The 15,711-nt window shown below is 56.8% G+C and overlaps 1 protein-coding gene across 11 annotated transcripts in view; it reads left to right on the top strand.

Moving 5' to 3' along the window:
- The window catches only part of MACF1 (microtubule actin crosslinking factor 1), a 142,858-nt gene that overhangs the window by 24,159 nt on the left and 102,988 nt on the right, over window positions 1-15,711 (top strand). For 8 of the 11 annotated variants that reach the window (XM_071453275.1, XM_071453274.1, XM_071453273.1 and 5 more), the window contains 4 exons: window positions 9,594-9,655; window positions 11,170-11,259; window positions 14,154-14,231; window positions 15,595-15,687. In XM_071453275.1, the coding sequence (XP_071309376.1) occupies window positions 9,594-9,655; window positions 11,170-11,259; window positions 14,154-14,231; window positions 15,595-15,687 (323 nt within the window). Of the gene's footprint in view, window positions 1-3,529; window positions 3,648-7,572; window positions 7,757-9,593; window positions 9,656-11,169; window positions 11,260-14,153; window positions 14,232-15,594; window positions 15,688-15,711 lie in introns of those variants that run through there. The other 3 variants (XM_071453270.1, XM_071453266.1, XM_071453268.1) reach the window with 2 other exon arrangements.

Below are 15,711 nucleotides of genomic sequence, written 5' to 3'. Positions count from 1 at the left end.
GTTTCCACAGTGCCACCTGGCTGCCACCTCCCCGGGCTGGGACACAGAGCTCACAGAGCTTTTGCTGCCTTCTGCGAGGCCACAGCAGCCAGGGCGATGAAGGAGCAGCCCAGAGGCTTTGCCCACGCCGATGCCAGGGCGCCTCCATGCCCTGAGTAGTGCCAGGGCACGGGGCTGTGCCCGGTTCCTGTGTGACGCTGCCCCGCAGCTTCCCCGGTCATATAAGGAGATGCCGGAGCCGGGAGCTGAGCTGGGAGCTGATCTCTGTCGCCTGAGCATTACTCACTGGGGAGGCACATGGAGGGGGGAGGAACAGCCCAGGACACCCAGAGCTTGGCATGACTCAGCTCCAGGCAAGGGGAGCCAGGGGAGCCAGGATCTGAGTCCCCCCAGCTGCCCCATGGGGGACCCTATGGGGTTCCCTAAACCCAGCTGGGGGCAGTACCCTAAACCCAGTGCTGGGGTCTCCCCATTGTGGGTGGTGCAAAATGCTGCCCAGGGCACCCTGTGAAGCAAGGGGGTGCCCTGCAAGGTGCAGACTCCCCTGTGGGAGGGCAGGGCCTCTCCCCTCCCCAAATTCCTGCGTGGGCAGGAGATGTGTCCTCTCCCCACCCCTTTCCTTTCCGGGCAAAGCCGCCTTGCAAGGAACTAAAAATGAGCTGTTTGTGTTGTGGGTGCTCGGGGTGGTTTCCATGGCAGGGAGGGGGGCTGTGGGAGCTGGTGGCTGCATCCAGGGCTGGGTGGTCCCCAGAGCCTGGCACAGTCATCCCAAAACCCGACGTTGGCTCCTGACACCCCGGGGCAGGCGCATCCTTCCTGCCCTATCAGCTTCCTGCAGTGGGGAGAGGAGAGTGGGGTGATGGTTTTAAACTGAGCTGGAGGAATTTGGGATCACAGGAATCCCCAGGATGTCCTGATGCAGCTGAGGGATGTATTGATATAAAAATACATTCATATAAATATATTCCAAAGTTGGGCTTGGTGATCCTTGTGGGTCTTTTCCAAGTCAGGGCATTCATTCTGCAATTCCATCAAATCCTATTTATATGCATAAAAAGAAATAAAAACATATATTTACATACAATTATATATATTTTAAGAATTTATTTCACCCAAAGCCTTCTCCAGCTGGAGCAGCTGGCAGCACTCAGTGCATTTTATCATCCCCTCTGTGCAGGAAACACCCGGGGAAGCCCAAGAGCAGCTGAGCCCCCGTGGTTGCAGCTGGGGTGAGGGGATGTGGGAACCCAGCTCCTGCTTCCTGGACCCTTTTCCTCTGGCACATCCCAGCTCCATCACGTCACCAGCTCTCATCTGCCTTGCAGGAGGCTCTTTGCCCCTCTCAGGTTGGACCACGGGCCCATTTATGGTGGCCTCGTGCCTGCCTCGTGGTGGGTCATTCCTCCTGCAGCTTTAACAGAAAGCAGACCTCCTTGGGGGAAAACTATGCCAGGATATTTTTCATCCAGGCAGGGATGGAGCTCTGGAGAATATATTGCAACAGCGCCGAGCCCCGGGGTAATTCTGTATTTTTTTATCACCCATCTCCTTGTCCCAAAAGATGTGGGGGCTGCAGGAACCCCAGGGATGGATGCAATTATAGGATCATGGGATGGTTGGGTGGAAGGGACCTTAAAGATCATCTCATTCCATCCCCTCTGCCATGGGCAGGAACACCTTCCACCATCCCAAGGGTGTTCCGAGCCCTGTCCAACCTGGCCTTGGGCACTTCCAGGGATCCAGGGGCAGCCACAGCTTCTCTGGGCACCCTGTGCCAGGTTTTGGAATGTTTCAGGCAGTGTTTGGGTCTATATCAGGTTTTGCTTGATATGGTTTTCTTTGTGTGCCTGACTAGCTGGTGGCTGTTGGGTTTGGGGAACTGTAATTTACAACTCAGGGTTGTAAATATCATATTTAATATCACAAATATCATAAATATCACATTTCTGTTTGCACCTGGATGAAACCCTGGACCTCATGGGGTTTTCCCCTGTGTGGAGCAGGAGTTGTGGGATGGCATCTGATGCTGCATCTCCTGCTCAGTAAATCCTGAGCTGGGATTCCTGGCTCTCCCAGCAGTAAATCCTGAGCCAGGCTGATGCTCTGCAGCTCTGCCCTGTGCCACCCTCACCTGAACAACTCCCTGAGCCCCAGCAGAACAACCCCCTCTTGTCTGAGCCCTGGGGAGACAGAAACAGTGAAAAATGAGCCTTTAATTCCGCACAGCCTCCATCCAAGAGCCACTTTCTCCCCGTGGAGCCGGCAGTGCTGCGTGTGAGGGGCTGTGGGATCAATCCAGGCTTTGTGGGAGCCTCCCCAGCCCGTTTGCTTGCGGTTACAAGGGCGGAGGGGCCGGGCAGGCACCGGCTGCTCTCGGTTTCCCCGCGCCGTTCCTGGCACCGCCGGCAGCGGAAGCGTTTCCGAACAGAACCGAAACCCCGAGTAACGCCCAACACCACGGTGCAAACCGTTAGTAAATGGGGCTGGGCTGCGCAGTCTGCCACGCTGAGGGCAGGCAGAGCACACAGCCATGGGAAGGGTGGGGGAGTGCACAAACCTCTGCTGCTGGAGCATCTTTTGGGGTGTTTCCTCACGCTGGGGTGTTCTTAAGTTATTCAGAGCATCCAGGGAGGGTGATGGGGATGTGCTTGTGCTCCTCAACCCCCAGAAGGCCAAATTTTGTCACTCTCCCACCCACCACGGGAAGGGTGGGGGAGTGCACAAACCTCTGCTGTTGGAGCATCTTTTGGGGTGTTTCCTCACGCTGGGGTTTTCTTACATTATTCAGAGCATCCAGGGAGGGTGATGGGGATGTGCTTGTGCCTCTCAACCCCCAGAAGGCCAAATTCTGTCACCGTTGCTTTCACCCCCTTGCTGGGCAGAGTTTCCTGCGGGCAGACACGGCTGGATCCAGCCTGGAAGCCCCTGGAAGTGCTGTCTCCGTGTTCCAGCTGCGCTTGGCACCTCCGGCTGCTGCTGGCAGGGGACGCTGCTGACTGTCACCCATATGGGGAGGGGGGGTCACTGAGGTTTTGAGCCTGTCCCAAACCCCCCCCCGCTTTCCCCGGTGAATTCAGGGGCATTGTGGCGATGCCTCCACGGCAGCTGCCGCCGCCGATATCCCCTCGGCCGCGGCTCCTTCCCAGCGGGGCTGGGAATGGATATTGAGGAGATGACGTTCAAGCGGGGAAGGGAAGGAGGAGGGGGGGGACGACGACGACGAAGTTTGGCCGCGAGAACTCCGAGCAAAGATGTTTGAGCCGGCCTGACGCTCGCTTTTCTCCCTTTACCCGCCCCCTCTTGGAGCTCCCAAATCTCCCAGTCCCAGCGGCGCTGGCTGTCCCAAGCCCTGCCAGCTCCGGGGACGGGACACGGCCGGCTGCGGGCAGAGGCACACGCAGGGAGTTTTGGAAGTTTCTGCTCAGCCCCCCATCCATCCACCCACCCACCCATCCATCCCCTCGCCCTGCCGGCGATGCCGGGCTCCAGCAGGAGGAGGAAAGTCGGAGCCGGGCTCGGGTTAAGGGGCCGGGAATAGGAAGCGATGCCTCTCTCGGAGAGCTCCTATCTGCCACCCGCTGCCTTTGTCCTGAGCCACGTCCTGGGCATCGCCGGCGTCCTGTACTGGAGGAGCCGGAGCAGGGAAGGTAGGGCAGGGAAAGGGGGGTGCTGGGGGGGCACGGAGTGCTAAAATGGCCGGCACGACCTGGCACGGGTTGTTGTCCCTCCCCAGGAGCCGTGGCAGCGACAGGGACAGGGACAGGCGTGGCTGTGGGGAGGAGGGAGGAGGACACGGCAGCGGGGAACGCTCCGTGGGCTCTGAACCCAAATGGGGCTCTGAACCCGAATGGGGAGAATTTGAGAGCCTAAATTTGGCCTCACCACCCATTCCCGGCCTGTGTGGGGCTGGGGGTGACCGGGATGAGGGGAGATGAGTTCGGTTTTTGTCTGGCACAATCCCACCACGCGTGGCCGGGGCTCTGCCTTCCCTTGTGCCCCGGTGCCTCCCAGCCCTGTCCGTGGCAGCGGCGTCTCCGTCAGCTCCCAGCACCGGCAGACACGGCCCTGGGAGCTTCTCCTGGAGCTGGCACGGCCTCTCCGAGCAGCTGGGGCTGACCCTGCCTCAGTTTCCCAAAATAGGGCCCGCACATGACTGCTCAAGGAGGGCAAGGATTCGTTACAGGGGTGTGGGATAGCTCCAGGCCCCAGACGGGGACTCAGTAGCGCCTTCTCCGTCCCGACCTCTTCCCCCTGGGATTTGTTTGTTTTGATTCCTCGCTCTTTTCTTTGCAGCCGTGCTTGTTCTCGCCGGTGCCTCCGCATGGGGCCCTTTCCCCGCGTCCATGACCGATTCCCTCTTTTCTTTCCCTTTTTTTTCCTTGCGAAGGGGCGGGACTGCGCAGCCGGGCAGCGCCTGCAGGCTTTTCCCTGGATGCCGCTTTGGGATCCGCTTCTTCCTTTCTCCCTCTGAGCTACTGGGGGAGAGGGAGGTTGAGAGGGAATTGCACAAGTGTCATGCAGAATGCACCCTGTCACCCACTAAACGCAGCCTTGCTGCAATTCCTCCCCCTTAATTTATCTCCATGGCTGGGTGGTGTTGTCCAGGGATGTTCTTGGCTCCATTTGGGGACCTCTTAGGTTCTTCCCAACTGGACTATTTCTTCCTCATGCTGATCTGCTGCTTCATCCTACTTGGAGGGATGTTTCCACCCCTTTTTGAAAAAATCCCGGAGTCAGTGTTGCAAGCAGCAAGGATATTCAAAACCTGTTTTATTTCCACTACTTTTTTCCCAGAAAAGTGAAGGTAAAGCCCAATCCTGGGAGAGCAGAATCATTTTGCAGCAGGTTTTTTTTGCTCTGTGACGCTCAGACAGCTCTGCTGAGCATCTGCCCTGCTCTCCTTTGCATCACCACATCTCAGGTGTCTCCCTCATTAAATATCTGGGTGTTGGATACTTTTCCACCACAGGTATCTCTTGTGCATTCTTCCAGGCTGAATCAGGCTCCGTTTCCTCTCCCTGGGTGAAAGGCTCTGTAAATCCTGCCCTGTTGGCTCTGTTGTCATGATGGATTATGTCAGCTCTCAAGTTGGCAGCCAGCATGTTTTAAATACCTTGTGCTCCTCAGCCAGCCAGATTTTTTTGCATATCCCCCCTCTCAGAAGTTCAAAAAGCCCCCTGCACAGTCTCATTCTTTGCTTGTTTTGAAGGGAAAACTCTGGGTTTCAATGCTTAAAAATTTGGAGTTTTGGCTTTTTAAAGTAACCAACCCCTCCTTTAGGCCATGGTTGTCTGTTATTTAATCCCACATTCACACTGGGCGTGGGCTTGGAGATATCCTCGAGATCTCTGTGAGATCAGTGCCCTGTCTGATGTCTCCTGTGTTCCTTTGGATTTAACAGCAGGAGGAAGTTTGGGAATCACTTCCCAACTTTATTCCAGCAGCACAAAACCCCCTGGTTCCCTCCCAAGGATGGTAAAAGGCCCTGCCAGGGAGCACTGGGTGTTGGTGGGATGGAGGGTGCCAAGGCAGGGTTGGGATTAGGGATGGTGCCTGGCCAGGAACCTTTTATCCTGCTGGTTCCTGGGGCTGGGGCTGGACTCTGGCAGCAGCCTGAGGCAGGAGGAGACACACAGGGATGGAGTGGGACAGCGAGCAGGGCCGGTGATGATGGAGGAGAGATCTGGGGGGGGAGCAGCAGCTCCTGGCCAGACGTGTTGGGAGCTGCTGGGGACAGGCAGAAGCTGCCAGGACAGAGGTTGCTGCAGGCAGATGGGATGGGAATTGTCTGTGCAGGGCCTTGTGGTGGTGCTGGAGGGGTTCTCTGGCAGCCAGCACCTGTGGGAGCCATCCCTGTGACGATGGAAAGTGCCTGGGGATGCTGAGGTCCAGCGGGATGGGGAGTGGGAGTTTTTCTGTCTGTGCTCAGCTGATGCCTCAGCAGCTCTGGGGCAGGATGGTTCTCCCTGTTTCCTTTCACTGAGTTCAGTAGCAGAACAAAACCCCCAGGCCTCACCTTCCCCTTGAGCAGCCGCCAGTGCCCCTTGAGCCTCTGCGGGGATTTGTGCCACAGGGGCCCTGCTCCTTGGGGATCCCCATTTTTGGGGATGCAGTGAGCTGAGCTCTGGTGAGCAGTGTTAGGAGAAGAGGTGGGGAGGGAATTAAACCACGTGTGATCCTGTTCATGGTCTCTGTTGGCTGCTGGTGCTCCCTGTGTCACTGCCCCCAGCCCTGTGCGTGAGGGACCTGAGGCTCTGCAGTCCCTTTTCCTGCCACTACCTTGTCTTTGGAGTGGGACAGATTTTCCTTTCCTTTTCCCTGTAATCTCCCCTCTCTCCCTGCCCTACCTGCCTGCTGACTGTCCCTGGATGGTGACAGGGTGGGTTTGTGGTGGCTGGGGCAAGCAAACCTCTGCTAGACCAGGGAGAGAAGGAGCATGGGGGGGATTGCAACAAGTTATTTGTCAGGGTGACTCTGGAAAAGATTAGCTGGGCAGAGATAAGCTTGCAATGCCTTAATATTGTTAGTAAGCAGTAACCAGCATTATTATTAGCTCAGCTGATAGCACGGGCCCCGGGGCTGGGGAGGTTTAATCTGGTTAGAGCCCGGGAACCACCCGGAGGAGGTGAATCAGGGAAAAAAAACCGGAGGAAAACCCCCCATTTCTGCAGGACATGGGAAGAGGGATCTCGTGGAGCAGCCTTTGGGCTGTGGGCACTTGTGGGATGCAGCGCTGGAGTGCCGACTGTCGGTGCGGGACCCGGTGACATCCATGGTGACATCCATGGTGACATCCATGGTGACATCCATCCATTCTCTGTCTCCCTGCGATGCTCGGGGGCAGCAGCGCGGCTCCTCTCGCCCTCCAGGCCGGGGCAGCAGCCGGCAGAAGGGCTGCGGGGGGATTATATTTAGAAGAAGAGGAAGGGAGGCAGTGATAAGGCGGCCCCCGTTATCTCCCCGCGTGCCGAGCTCCAGCACCGGGACATGATTTGGGCAGAAGCCTCGGGCTGGCGGGAGAGAACAGCCCGGCATTGTCCCTCCCGTCCCTGGTGCAATTAACTGGAAAACAAGAGGAGGAAAAACAAGCCAAGAGCGGGGGCCAGCGGGCAGTGCCCGGCTCTGCGGGACCAGCCCGTGCCCGCATCCCGGCCCCGCATCCCGGCCCCGCATCCCGGTCCCGCATCCCGGTCCCGCATCCCGGTCCCGCATCCCGGCCCCGCATCCCGGCCCCGCATCCCGGTCCCGCATCCCGGCCCCACATCCCGGCCCCGCATCCCGGCCCCGCCGCGCTTTGGGCTGCGGGAGCCGCACCGCGCTCGGCATCGCTTTCATCCCCACGAACCGGAGGGAGCAGCAGCTCTGTCCTTCGCTGCTGGGAGCGCTCCGAGCTGCTCTGCCGGGTTCGGGAGGGTTCTGCAGAGCCGGGAGCAGCCGGAGGAGCCGGGAGCGGTGCGAGGTCGGCGGCGATGGCGCGGAGGAGGAGGAGGAGGAACGGCCTCTGCCCGTTTTGCCGAGGGCACCGAGGGTAGGAAGTGGCTCGGTGGGAGGAGCTGTGGCCCTGAACTCATCCGTCCGCACCCGCCGGGGTCGAGCTCGGCCAGCGGGAGGTGCCGGCTGAGGACCCTTCCCCAGGTGCTGCGGCTTTGCCGGGAGCAGCGCTCGCCGTCCCGGGCCGGGACCATGGAGAGGCGGCTCCTGGCCGGGGAGAAGAGGCGGCTCAGCGCCTGCCTGGTGTGCCGGATGTGCTGCATCGGTCAGTACCCCCTGCCTGCCCGGGCTCACGGGCTCCGTCCATCCCCGGCGGGCACTGGAGTTGGGAAGGGATGCGATACCGCGGATCTGGAGGGGTCTGTGCAGGAAAATCCCTAAAAACAAAAACGGGGGTGACACAGCTTCCCCGGAGTTGGGAAGGGACGTGACACTGTGGATCTGGAGGGGTCTGGTGCAGGAAAATCCCTAAAAACAGAAGTGGGGTGACACAGCTTCCCCTGCCCTCCATCCATCCCCGGCGGGCACTGGAGATGGGAAGGGATGCGATACCGCGGATCTGGAGGGGTCTGGTGCAGGAGAATCCCTAAAAACAGAAGTGGGGGTGACACAGCTTCCCTGGAATTGGGAAGGGATGTGACACCGTGGATCTGGAGAGGTCTGGTGAAGGAAAATCCCTAAAACCAGAAGTGGGGGTGACACAGCTTCCTACGGCTGGAGCCTGGCAGAATGGGAGCTGAGGGTGGATGTGGCTCAGCCCACGGGTGGTTTTTGGCTCCTGGTCCCTGTGCCGTGGCCTGGGGACGGAGTGGGACGCAGGGAGGGGACGCTCGTGTCACCCTGTGCCACGTGTGTGCCGTGCTCTCAGAGGGGGAAGCCGCAGGGTGTGTGAGGAAGAGGAAGAGCCGTTGGGTGGTGCTTTCCAGTCTGCGTGGATGGAGGCATGGGCAGGTTTCCCCAGGGTCCCTGGGGCTGTGCAGGGACCCCCAGTGACCCCCCCCAATCCCAGGAGGGGGTTCTGGGGCTGTCCTAGGGAACTTGGCCTGGGAAATGCTGTTTTTTTTTTTTCTTTTTCTCGATTTTTGACTTAAAAACAAAGCAAGGGGTGCTGCTGCCTGGTAGACCCTGATGTCAGAGATGTGTTTTGGGTGAGCAAGGCTCATCCTTTCCTGAAATATCCATGGGGTGCTCCGGGCTGGAGATGCAGTGCTCGGGGTTGTGTGCCATGGGTTGGTGCTGGGGATCTCTCTGTGCTCCAAGGTGTCATTGTTGAGTCCTGCTGGACACAGGGCTGCCCTGAGCCCCCCTCACTACCTGGGGAGCTGAGTGGGACCCCCCTGCCCTGTGGGACCATCTCCTTTCGCCTGTTTGCCTGTGCTTTTCCCCTGGTATTATTTTTTTCATGGAGCAAAAAGCCTGCCCGGAGCTCCCCCATCGCTGCTTGGCATCACCACAAATGTCCCATCCCGTCCCCCTGCCACCCCTGGGGATGGCACCCACATTGTCACCCTGTCCTGGCAGCACTCAGAGCTCCCAGTGTCCGGCCAGGGCTGAGCTGTGGGACAGAAATAAACATTAAATCCTGGCAATCCAATGAACCAAAAATACAGGGGCAGAATAAGCTGCTAATTGCACACCCGGCCAGGACCCGTTACGGGACATCTGGGGTTTTATGTAACACCCTAAAGCCTTCCAGGAGTGGGCAGGAGAGGGGGGGACACCTCCTAAAATTGGGCAAACCCCCCTGTGCTGCCCCTGGGGGAGGTGAGGAGGCACACAGGGGGTGAATTCTGGTTGTACCTGTCCCACTCATCCACGCTGCTTTCCTTGAGTATCCTTATTCTCAGCAGGGAAAAAGAAAAAAAAGAAAAGGTGTATTTGGTTGTGCCTGGCATTTCCCTGCCCCGGGGCCGTGCTGGAGCCTCGTGAACGGCCCCATCCCGCAGCATTCCCTGAAAAAGCTGCCTCTGTTCTGCCTCTGTTCCCTGTGCCCTGGGCTGGCACCGCCGGCCATCCCTCTGTCTCTTCCCCTCATTTCAAAGCCCTTTGAGTTTCTGCATGAGAACCACTGACCAAGAGCTGCCTTTGTCTCCTTTTGACAGATGAACGGGACAGAGTCCAAAAGAAAACCTTCACTAAATGGGTCAATAAACACTTGATGAAGGTAAGAGTCACGGATTTTGTTATAAAGCCACTGAAATGGCCATCCCTGTGCCTGTTGCAGCTCAGGACTGGCAGATAAATGCCTTTTCTAAGGGTTTTAAAGTTTTCTTTAATGCCAGGACTGTTTGTTTTGAGTGTTCATGTGAGCAGGATGTGCTGGAAATGTGCTGGAGCCTTTGGAGGGCACTGTAGCATCACCACAGATCCCTTTTCTTGCCTTTCCCTCCTGGGCACCCGTTCCTTGCTTAACATGAGGTTTGTGCATCCTGGGGGGAAAGGAGGGGATCCTGAATCCCCCCTCTCATCCCCTAGCCAGGAAAAAGGGGTCATTTTTGTCCTTTGAAGGATGCTCCAGGATGGAGACAAGATCCAAAGTTTGTTAAGCAGGATTAACGTGGCACCACGAGGTGCCTCCTGCTTTCTTGGTTAATGCTGGGTGGGTTTGAATTCATTCTCCATTTGCCAAAAAAAAAAATTAAAAAAAAATAAAAAGGAGGGAAAAAAAATGGTTTGAGCACTAGGTGTCCCAGCTGTGTTTTCCTGCCAGCTTTGCAAAGCTCTGTGCCAAGCTTTTGGCTGCTTCCTAAACCTTGCAGAGGAGGGGAAAACAGAGAAAAATCTTGAGGCTGCTGGGGGAGAACATCCAGGGATTCCCAAGTGGGTAAAACCCCAGGACAAGCCCTGGGTGTTGGGGAAGAGAGGCTGCACCTGGTGCCCATGGAAAGCTGCTCTGCTGCCAGGTGGGAGCTGCGTTTTGGGAGGAGTGTGAGCAATGTGAGAAGTTAAATTCAGAAGTTAAAATCATGGGGTTACCTGGGGCACAGATGGTATCACAGTTGGATGTTGTGTGTGAAATTGGCAGCAGCTTCTGCCAGGCCCTTTGGGAAGGGGGAGGCTGCTTTTCCTGGTCATGATTTTGCTTTTCCTGGTCATAATTTTGCTTTTCCTGGTCATAATTTTGCTTTCCCTGCTGAAGATTTTGCTTTTCCTGGTCATGATTTTGCTTTCCCTTGTGATGATTTTGCTTTCCCTGAGGATGATTTTCCTTTCCCCACTGATGATTTTGCTTTCCCTGGTCATAATTTTGTTTTCCCTGGTTATGATTTTGCTTTTCCTGGTCATAATTTTGCTTTCCCTTGTGATGATTTTGCTTTCCCTGATGATGATTTTCCTTTCCCCACTGATGATTTTGCTTTTCCTGGTCATAATTTTGCTTTTCCTGGTCATGATTTTCCTTTCCCTGCTGATGATTTTGCTTTTCCTGGTGATGATTTTGCTTTCCCTGCTGATGATTTTGCTTTCCCTGGTGATGATTTTGCTTTTCCTGGTCATAATTTTGCTTTCCCTGGTCATAATTTTGTTTTCCCTGCTGATGATTTTCCTTTCCCTGCTGATGATTTTGCTTTCCCTGGTCATAATTTTGTTTTCCCTGGTTATGATTTTGCTTTTCCTGGTCATAATTTTGCTTTCCCTGCTGATGATTTTGGCATCACCGATGGCTTTTCCCCTCCCCAGGTGCGCAAGCACATCAATGACCTCTATGAAGACCTGAGAGATGGTCACAACCTCATCTCCCTCCTGGAAGTGCTGTCAGGAGTGAAGCTGGTGAGTCCCCAGGGCTGGGCTGGGATTCTGGAGTGCCCCTAAACCCCCTCCATCCTCTCCCTGCTCCTCTTCTCCCCCAGCCATCTGCTGTCTTTTCTTACCCCATGGTTTCAGTTTCAAATGTCCGTCATTGCTTCTTTTATTATCAGGAATTTTATTATTTACTATTATATTTTTCACTGTATTTTTTATTTATTTCTTTTTACTCAAACCCCCTGTTCCCCAGGCTGGTTTCTCATCTGATTATGGTGCCTTGGGCAAAGCCCTCTTCTTGCCAAGTTTTACACACCTTCACCTTCCAGATGTGGCTCCGCATTTAAAATCATGGAAAACAGCAGACTTTAACCAAAAAACTGCTTCTGTGGCAGCGTGCCCAGCAGTTTATCTCAGATGTGATGCTCCTGCCTCGTGCTCAGCTCCTGGGTTTGTAGCAGTCACTGGTGCCTGGAGCATCGTAGAGTTCCCCCTCCTTCCTCCTTCCTCCTCCTCTTCCCTCTCTGACTGACACATTCCCTCAGCTCTGGGAAGATCCCCATTGCCGTAGCACAGCAGGAATTATTTTAGTTTCCCCCAAAAATAGGATCTGGGCAAAGATCTCCTACCTCCCTCCGCACCCTCCGGAGACGCCAAATCCGATTTTGCGGGGGCTGCAAACTTGGATCACTCCACTTGTGATCCAGACAGCTTCCAGCTCCTCAGCTTCCAAAATCAGGAGGAAATTCCAGCGTTGGAACCCAGGGCGTGCTGGAGACTCAGCCACCCTCACCCTGTGCTGTTGCCGTCTTTTATTTTTTGTTTCTGGGAGTTTCTCCTGTTGCTGTCTTTTTTCTTTTCGTTTTTTTTTCTCGTGCCTGGGTGTCACATTTTGGTTTCCATTCTGTGTCCCTGCCCTGTGTGCCACCCTCCCCATCCTCCTTAGCCTGTAGAGCCACCAGCTCAGTGGAGCCTTCGCCTGGTGACAGCACCAGCCTGGTGCCGTGCGAGCAGCGAGGAGGAGGAAGATGATGATGATGAAGAAGTAGGTTGAGCCTGCCCCTGGCCACAGCAGCAGCTCCCTGGCAGTGCCACCAGATCATCCAGTGCCATCCCAGCGGGGTTTGGGATAAAACCCAGCCCTGGGGGCTCTGCTGGGGCAGGGATGTGCTCCTGGGCTCTGTGTGTGCACTGCGGGGTCAGCCTGCAGGCAGGACACGCCACCCACCTGCTGTGACAGCATGTGTCCCCTCCACGGGGCGGGAGGGGACAGGGACAGGTCCTGCACGCTGCTCGGGGCCGTGTGAGGGCTGCACACCTGGCACTGCATGGGCAGGCTCTGGGCACGGGCACCTTCTGGGATCCTGCATGGGACTGGGGTGGGAGCGAGCACAGCACAGCCCCAGCTGAGGGTCAGAGCCCAGAATGTGCCCTGAGGTGTTCGTCAGCCCTTGTGCTTGGGGTGACAATGCCCTTGTGCACTGTCACCTCCCTGGAGTGCTGCAGGAGGGGCTGTGGCACCTTCCTGATGGTCCCCTGCAGCCCTGGAGGTGTTCCCCTTGCAGGGACAAATTTTCTCCTTGCAGGGACAGCTTTACCCCTTGGCAGGGGCAGATTTTCCCCATGCAGGGGCAGATTTGCCCCTTGCAGGGACAGCTTTACCCTTGGTAGGGGCAGGTTTTCCCTTTTCAGGGACAGCTTTTCCCCTTGCAGGGACAGCTTTTCCCCTTGCAGGGGCAGATTTTCCCTTGGCAGGGACAGATTTTCCCTTGGCAGGGGCAGATTTTCCCCATCCAGGGGCAGATTTTCCCCTTGCAGGAGCAGATTTTCCCTTGGCAGGGGCACATTTTCCCTTGGCAGGAGCAGATTTTCCCCTTGCAGGGGCAGATTTTCGCCTTGCAGGGGCAGATTTTCCCTTTTCAGGGACAGCTTTACCCCTTGCAAATACAACTCTTCCCTGCTGGGACAGCTCTTCCCTTCAGGCTGGAACAGGAGGGTGACTCAGAGCCCTTGGGGTGTCCCAGCAGTTCAGAACGTGGCTGTGGGCTCTGTCCCCCCACCATGGCTGGAATCAGATGGTCTTTAAGGTCCCTTCCAACCCAAAGCTCCTGTGATTCCATGAACATCCTGGTGATTCCTCATCTTGAGGCTGGGATTTGGGTTTGGGTGTTGTTCCTCCTGCTCCTGCTGATTCAAAGGCTCCCATCCCCTTTCCCTGGCCATGGCTCAGCTGATGGAAACTTCTGGAAATCCCTCAATTTCAGCAGAGATGGGCAAGGCCCAGGGTGTCCCTTGTGCCCCTTCCCAAGGGGTTCAGAGGTACCTGGAGCAGCAGCCCCTGCCATGTGTGGGGAGAGCTGCAGGGGCTGGTGCTGAGCTCAGGGTTCCTCTGCCATCAGTGGGGACCTGCAGTCCTGAGTCCCCCTGTCCTGAGGAGTCCCCCTGTCCTGAGGAGTCCCCCTGTCCTGAGGAGTCCCCCTGTCCTGAGTCCCCCTGTCCTGAGTCCCCCTGTCCTGCCTCTTCTTCCACCTGGACAAACTGAACTCTGTTCCTGTTCGAGTTCTTTGCTGAACCCTCTTCCCAGCTTGTCTGGCTGTCCATGAGCTGGGCAAGATCCTGCCCTGGGATCTCAGAGGTTGAGCCAGGCCTGGACACAGCCCCTCAGGGCCTCAGCAGAGGTCTGGATCTCAGCACCTTCCCACCTCCATCTCCCAGCAGGGCATTTTAACCTTCTTCCAGCAGGACCGTGCACAGCAATGACCTCATTTCCTCCAGAACAAGGCAGAGCAGGACGTGGTGGGGGGCACAGGGGGTCACAGCAGCACGCTGACAGCTCCCAGGGGTGTCACTGTGCATGTGGGGTGCTGCCAGCCCGGCCCCACCAGCAGCCTGACCTAAAAGTGCTGCCTTGTGTCTTGCAGCCGCGTGAGAAGGGGCGGATGCGCTTCCACCGCCTGCAGAACGTGCAGATTGCCCTGGATTTCCTGAAGCAGCGACAGGTGAGGGCTGATAAAAGCTCATCCAGCAGAGCTGGGTGGTTCTGTGCATCCTTTGTCTTGTCTGAGGCTTTGGAAGGAGCGGAGGAGCAGCCTGTGCTGGGGTGTGCCCGTCTCTGCGGCGCTGATGGAGAGGATGGATTGCAGGGGGATTTTCCCTGTGGCTGTTGTGCCTCTGGAAACCACCCCTGCACACAAAAACCACTGTGGAAAAGGGACCTGACCCCAGCTCTGAGAAGGGGCTGGCAAATGTCACTTCTGCACCCCAGAAAGGCTCCCCTGGGGCATCCCTGGCTGTGGGGATGGGTGGCTGTGGCACGTCCGGGCCTTCCCACCAATTTCTGGGGACATGTGGCAGCTGGCTCTGCCCAGCCCACACAGCCTTGGCCTCGGGGCTGGCACTCCTCTGGAGATCAGCATGGACTTATTATCCCCCCGTTTCTGGAGGACAGGCTCTCTCCACCAGGCTTTTGGGAGCTGCACAGCCCTGGGCAGAGCAATGGGATGCATCCTGAGACTTGCTGGCTCTGCAGGTGGAACCCCCACAGCCCCAGGGGCTGGGTGTCCTGTTCTGCCTGTTGGGCCAGGTCCTCCCCACCGTGATGCTCCCAGATATGCCAAGGTGATGATGATGATGATGATGATAAATGGTACCAGTTCATGCTGAAGCAGAGACTTTTCTCCTTCACTGCTGGCCTGAGGGCAGGGAATAAATTTGAGCACATTCCCTACTCCAGGGAGGGCGAGCTGCTTCCAGCCCCCCTCCTCCTCCTCCTCCTCCTCCTCAGCTTCCTGATAGAGACATTTTGCCAAGGGCTCTGGGGAACTTGTTTCTCCACTTGGATGAAACAGCTTTTTCCTTTGAAGTGTGGTGGCCTTGCTGGGATCTTAGCCCAGAACTCCTGCCAGGGAATGATCCGTGGGGTCCCTGGAGTGCTGGGGAGAGGAGACTCCCCCAGGGGAGGAGTGAGGGTGTTCCTGCCTTCATTAGAGCTGGGTTTTGAGCCCAGGCTGGAGTTAAAGCTTGGTCATCCCCTTTTTGCCCACTCTCTGTGCTCTGTAGCTGTTCAATTATGCACCAGTGCTCAGGGCTCTGGGGACTCTGCTCTGTGAGCTGAAGTAAAGCCATTAAGTGCTGGGAAAGCACTTCAGGATGGAGAGTGCTGGAGACATGGAAAAATCCTCCCCAAGCCAGGAGATGAGGTGGCATCCCTGCCTCTTTGGGAAGCCCTGGGATCTTGCTGTGTGCCTGTTCCTCACTGGAGTGCCAGGGGTGGCCCTGGGGACAGCGTGGTGGGGCCGTGTCCCCCTGCTCTCCGGGTGAGGCTGATGGGAAGCTTTAACCCCGTTTGCCTTTTTTTTCCAGGTGAAACTGGTGAATATCCGCAATGATGACATCACAGATGGCAACCCCAAGCTCACCCTGGGGCTCATCTGGACCATCATCCTCCACTTCCAGGTAGGACATGGGATTTTCTTGCTG

Source organism: Agelaius tricolor, unplaced genomic scaffold, assembly GCF_023055355.1.
Source record: "Agelaius tricolor isolate 1412-34295 unplaced genomic scaffold, bAgeTri1.0.p SCAF_36, whole genome shotgun sequence".
Taxonomy (NCBI): domain Eukaryota; kingdom Metazoa; phylum Chordata; class Aves; order Passeriformes; family Icteridae; genus Agelaius; species Agelaius tricolor.
The sequence above is the reverse complement of the archived record's forward strand: the minus strand, read 5'-3'. Positions and strand labels throughout refer to the sequence as shown.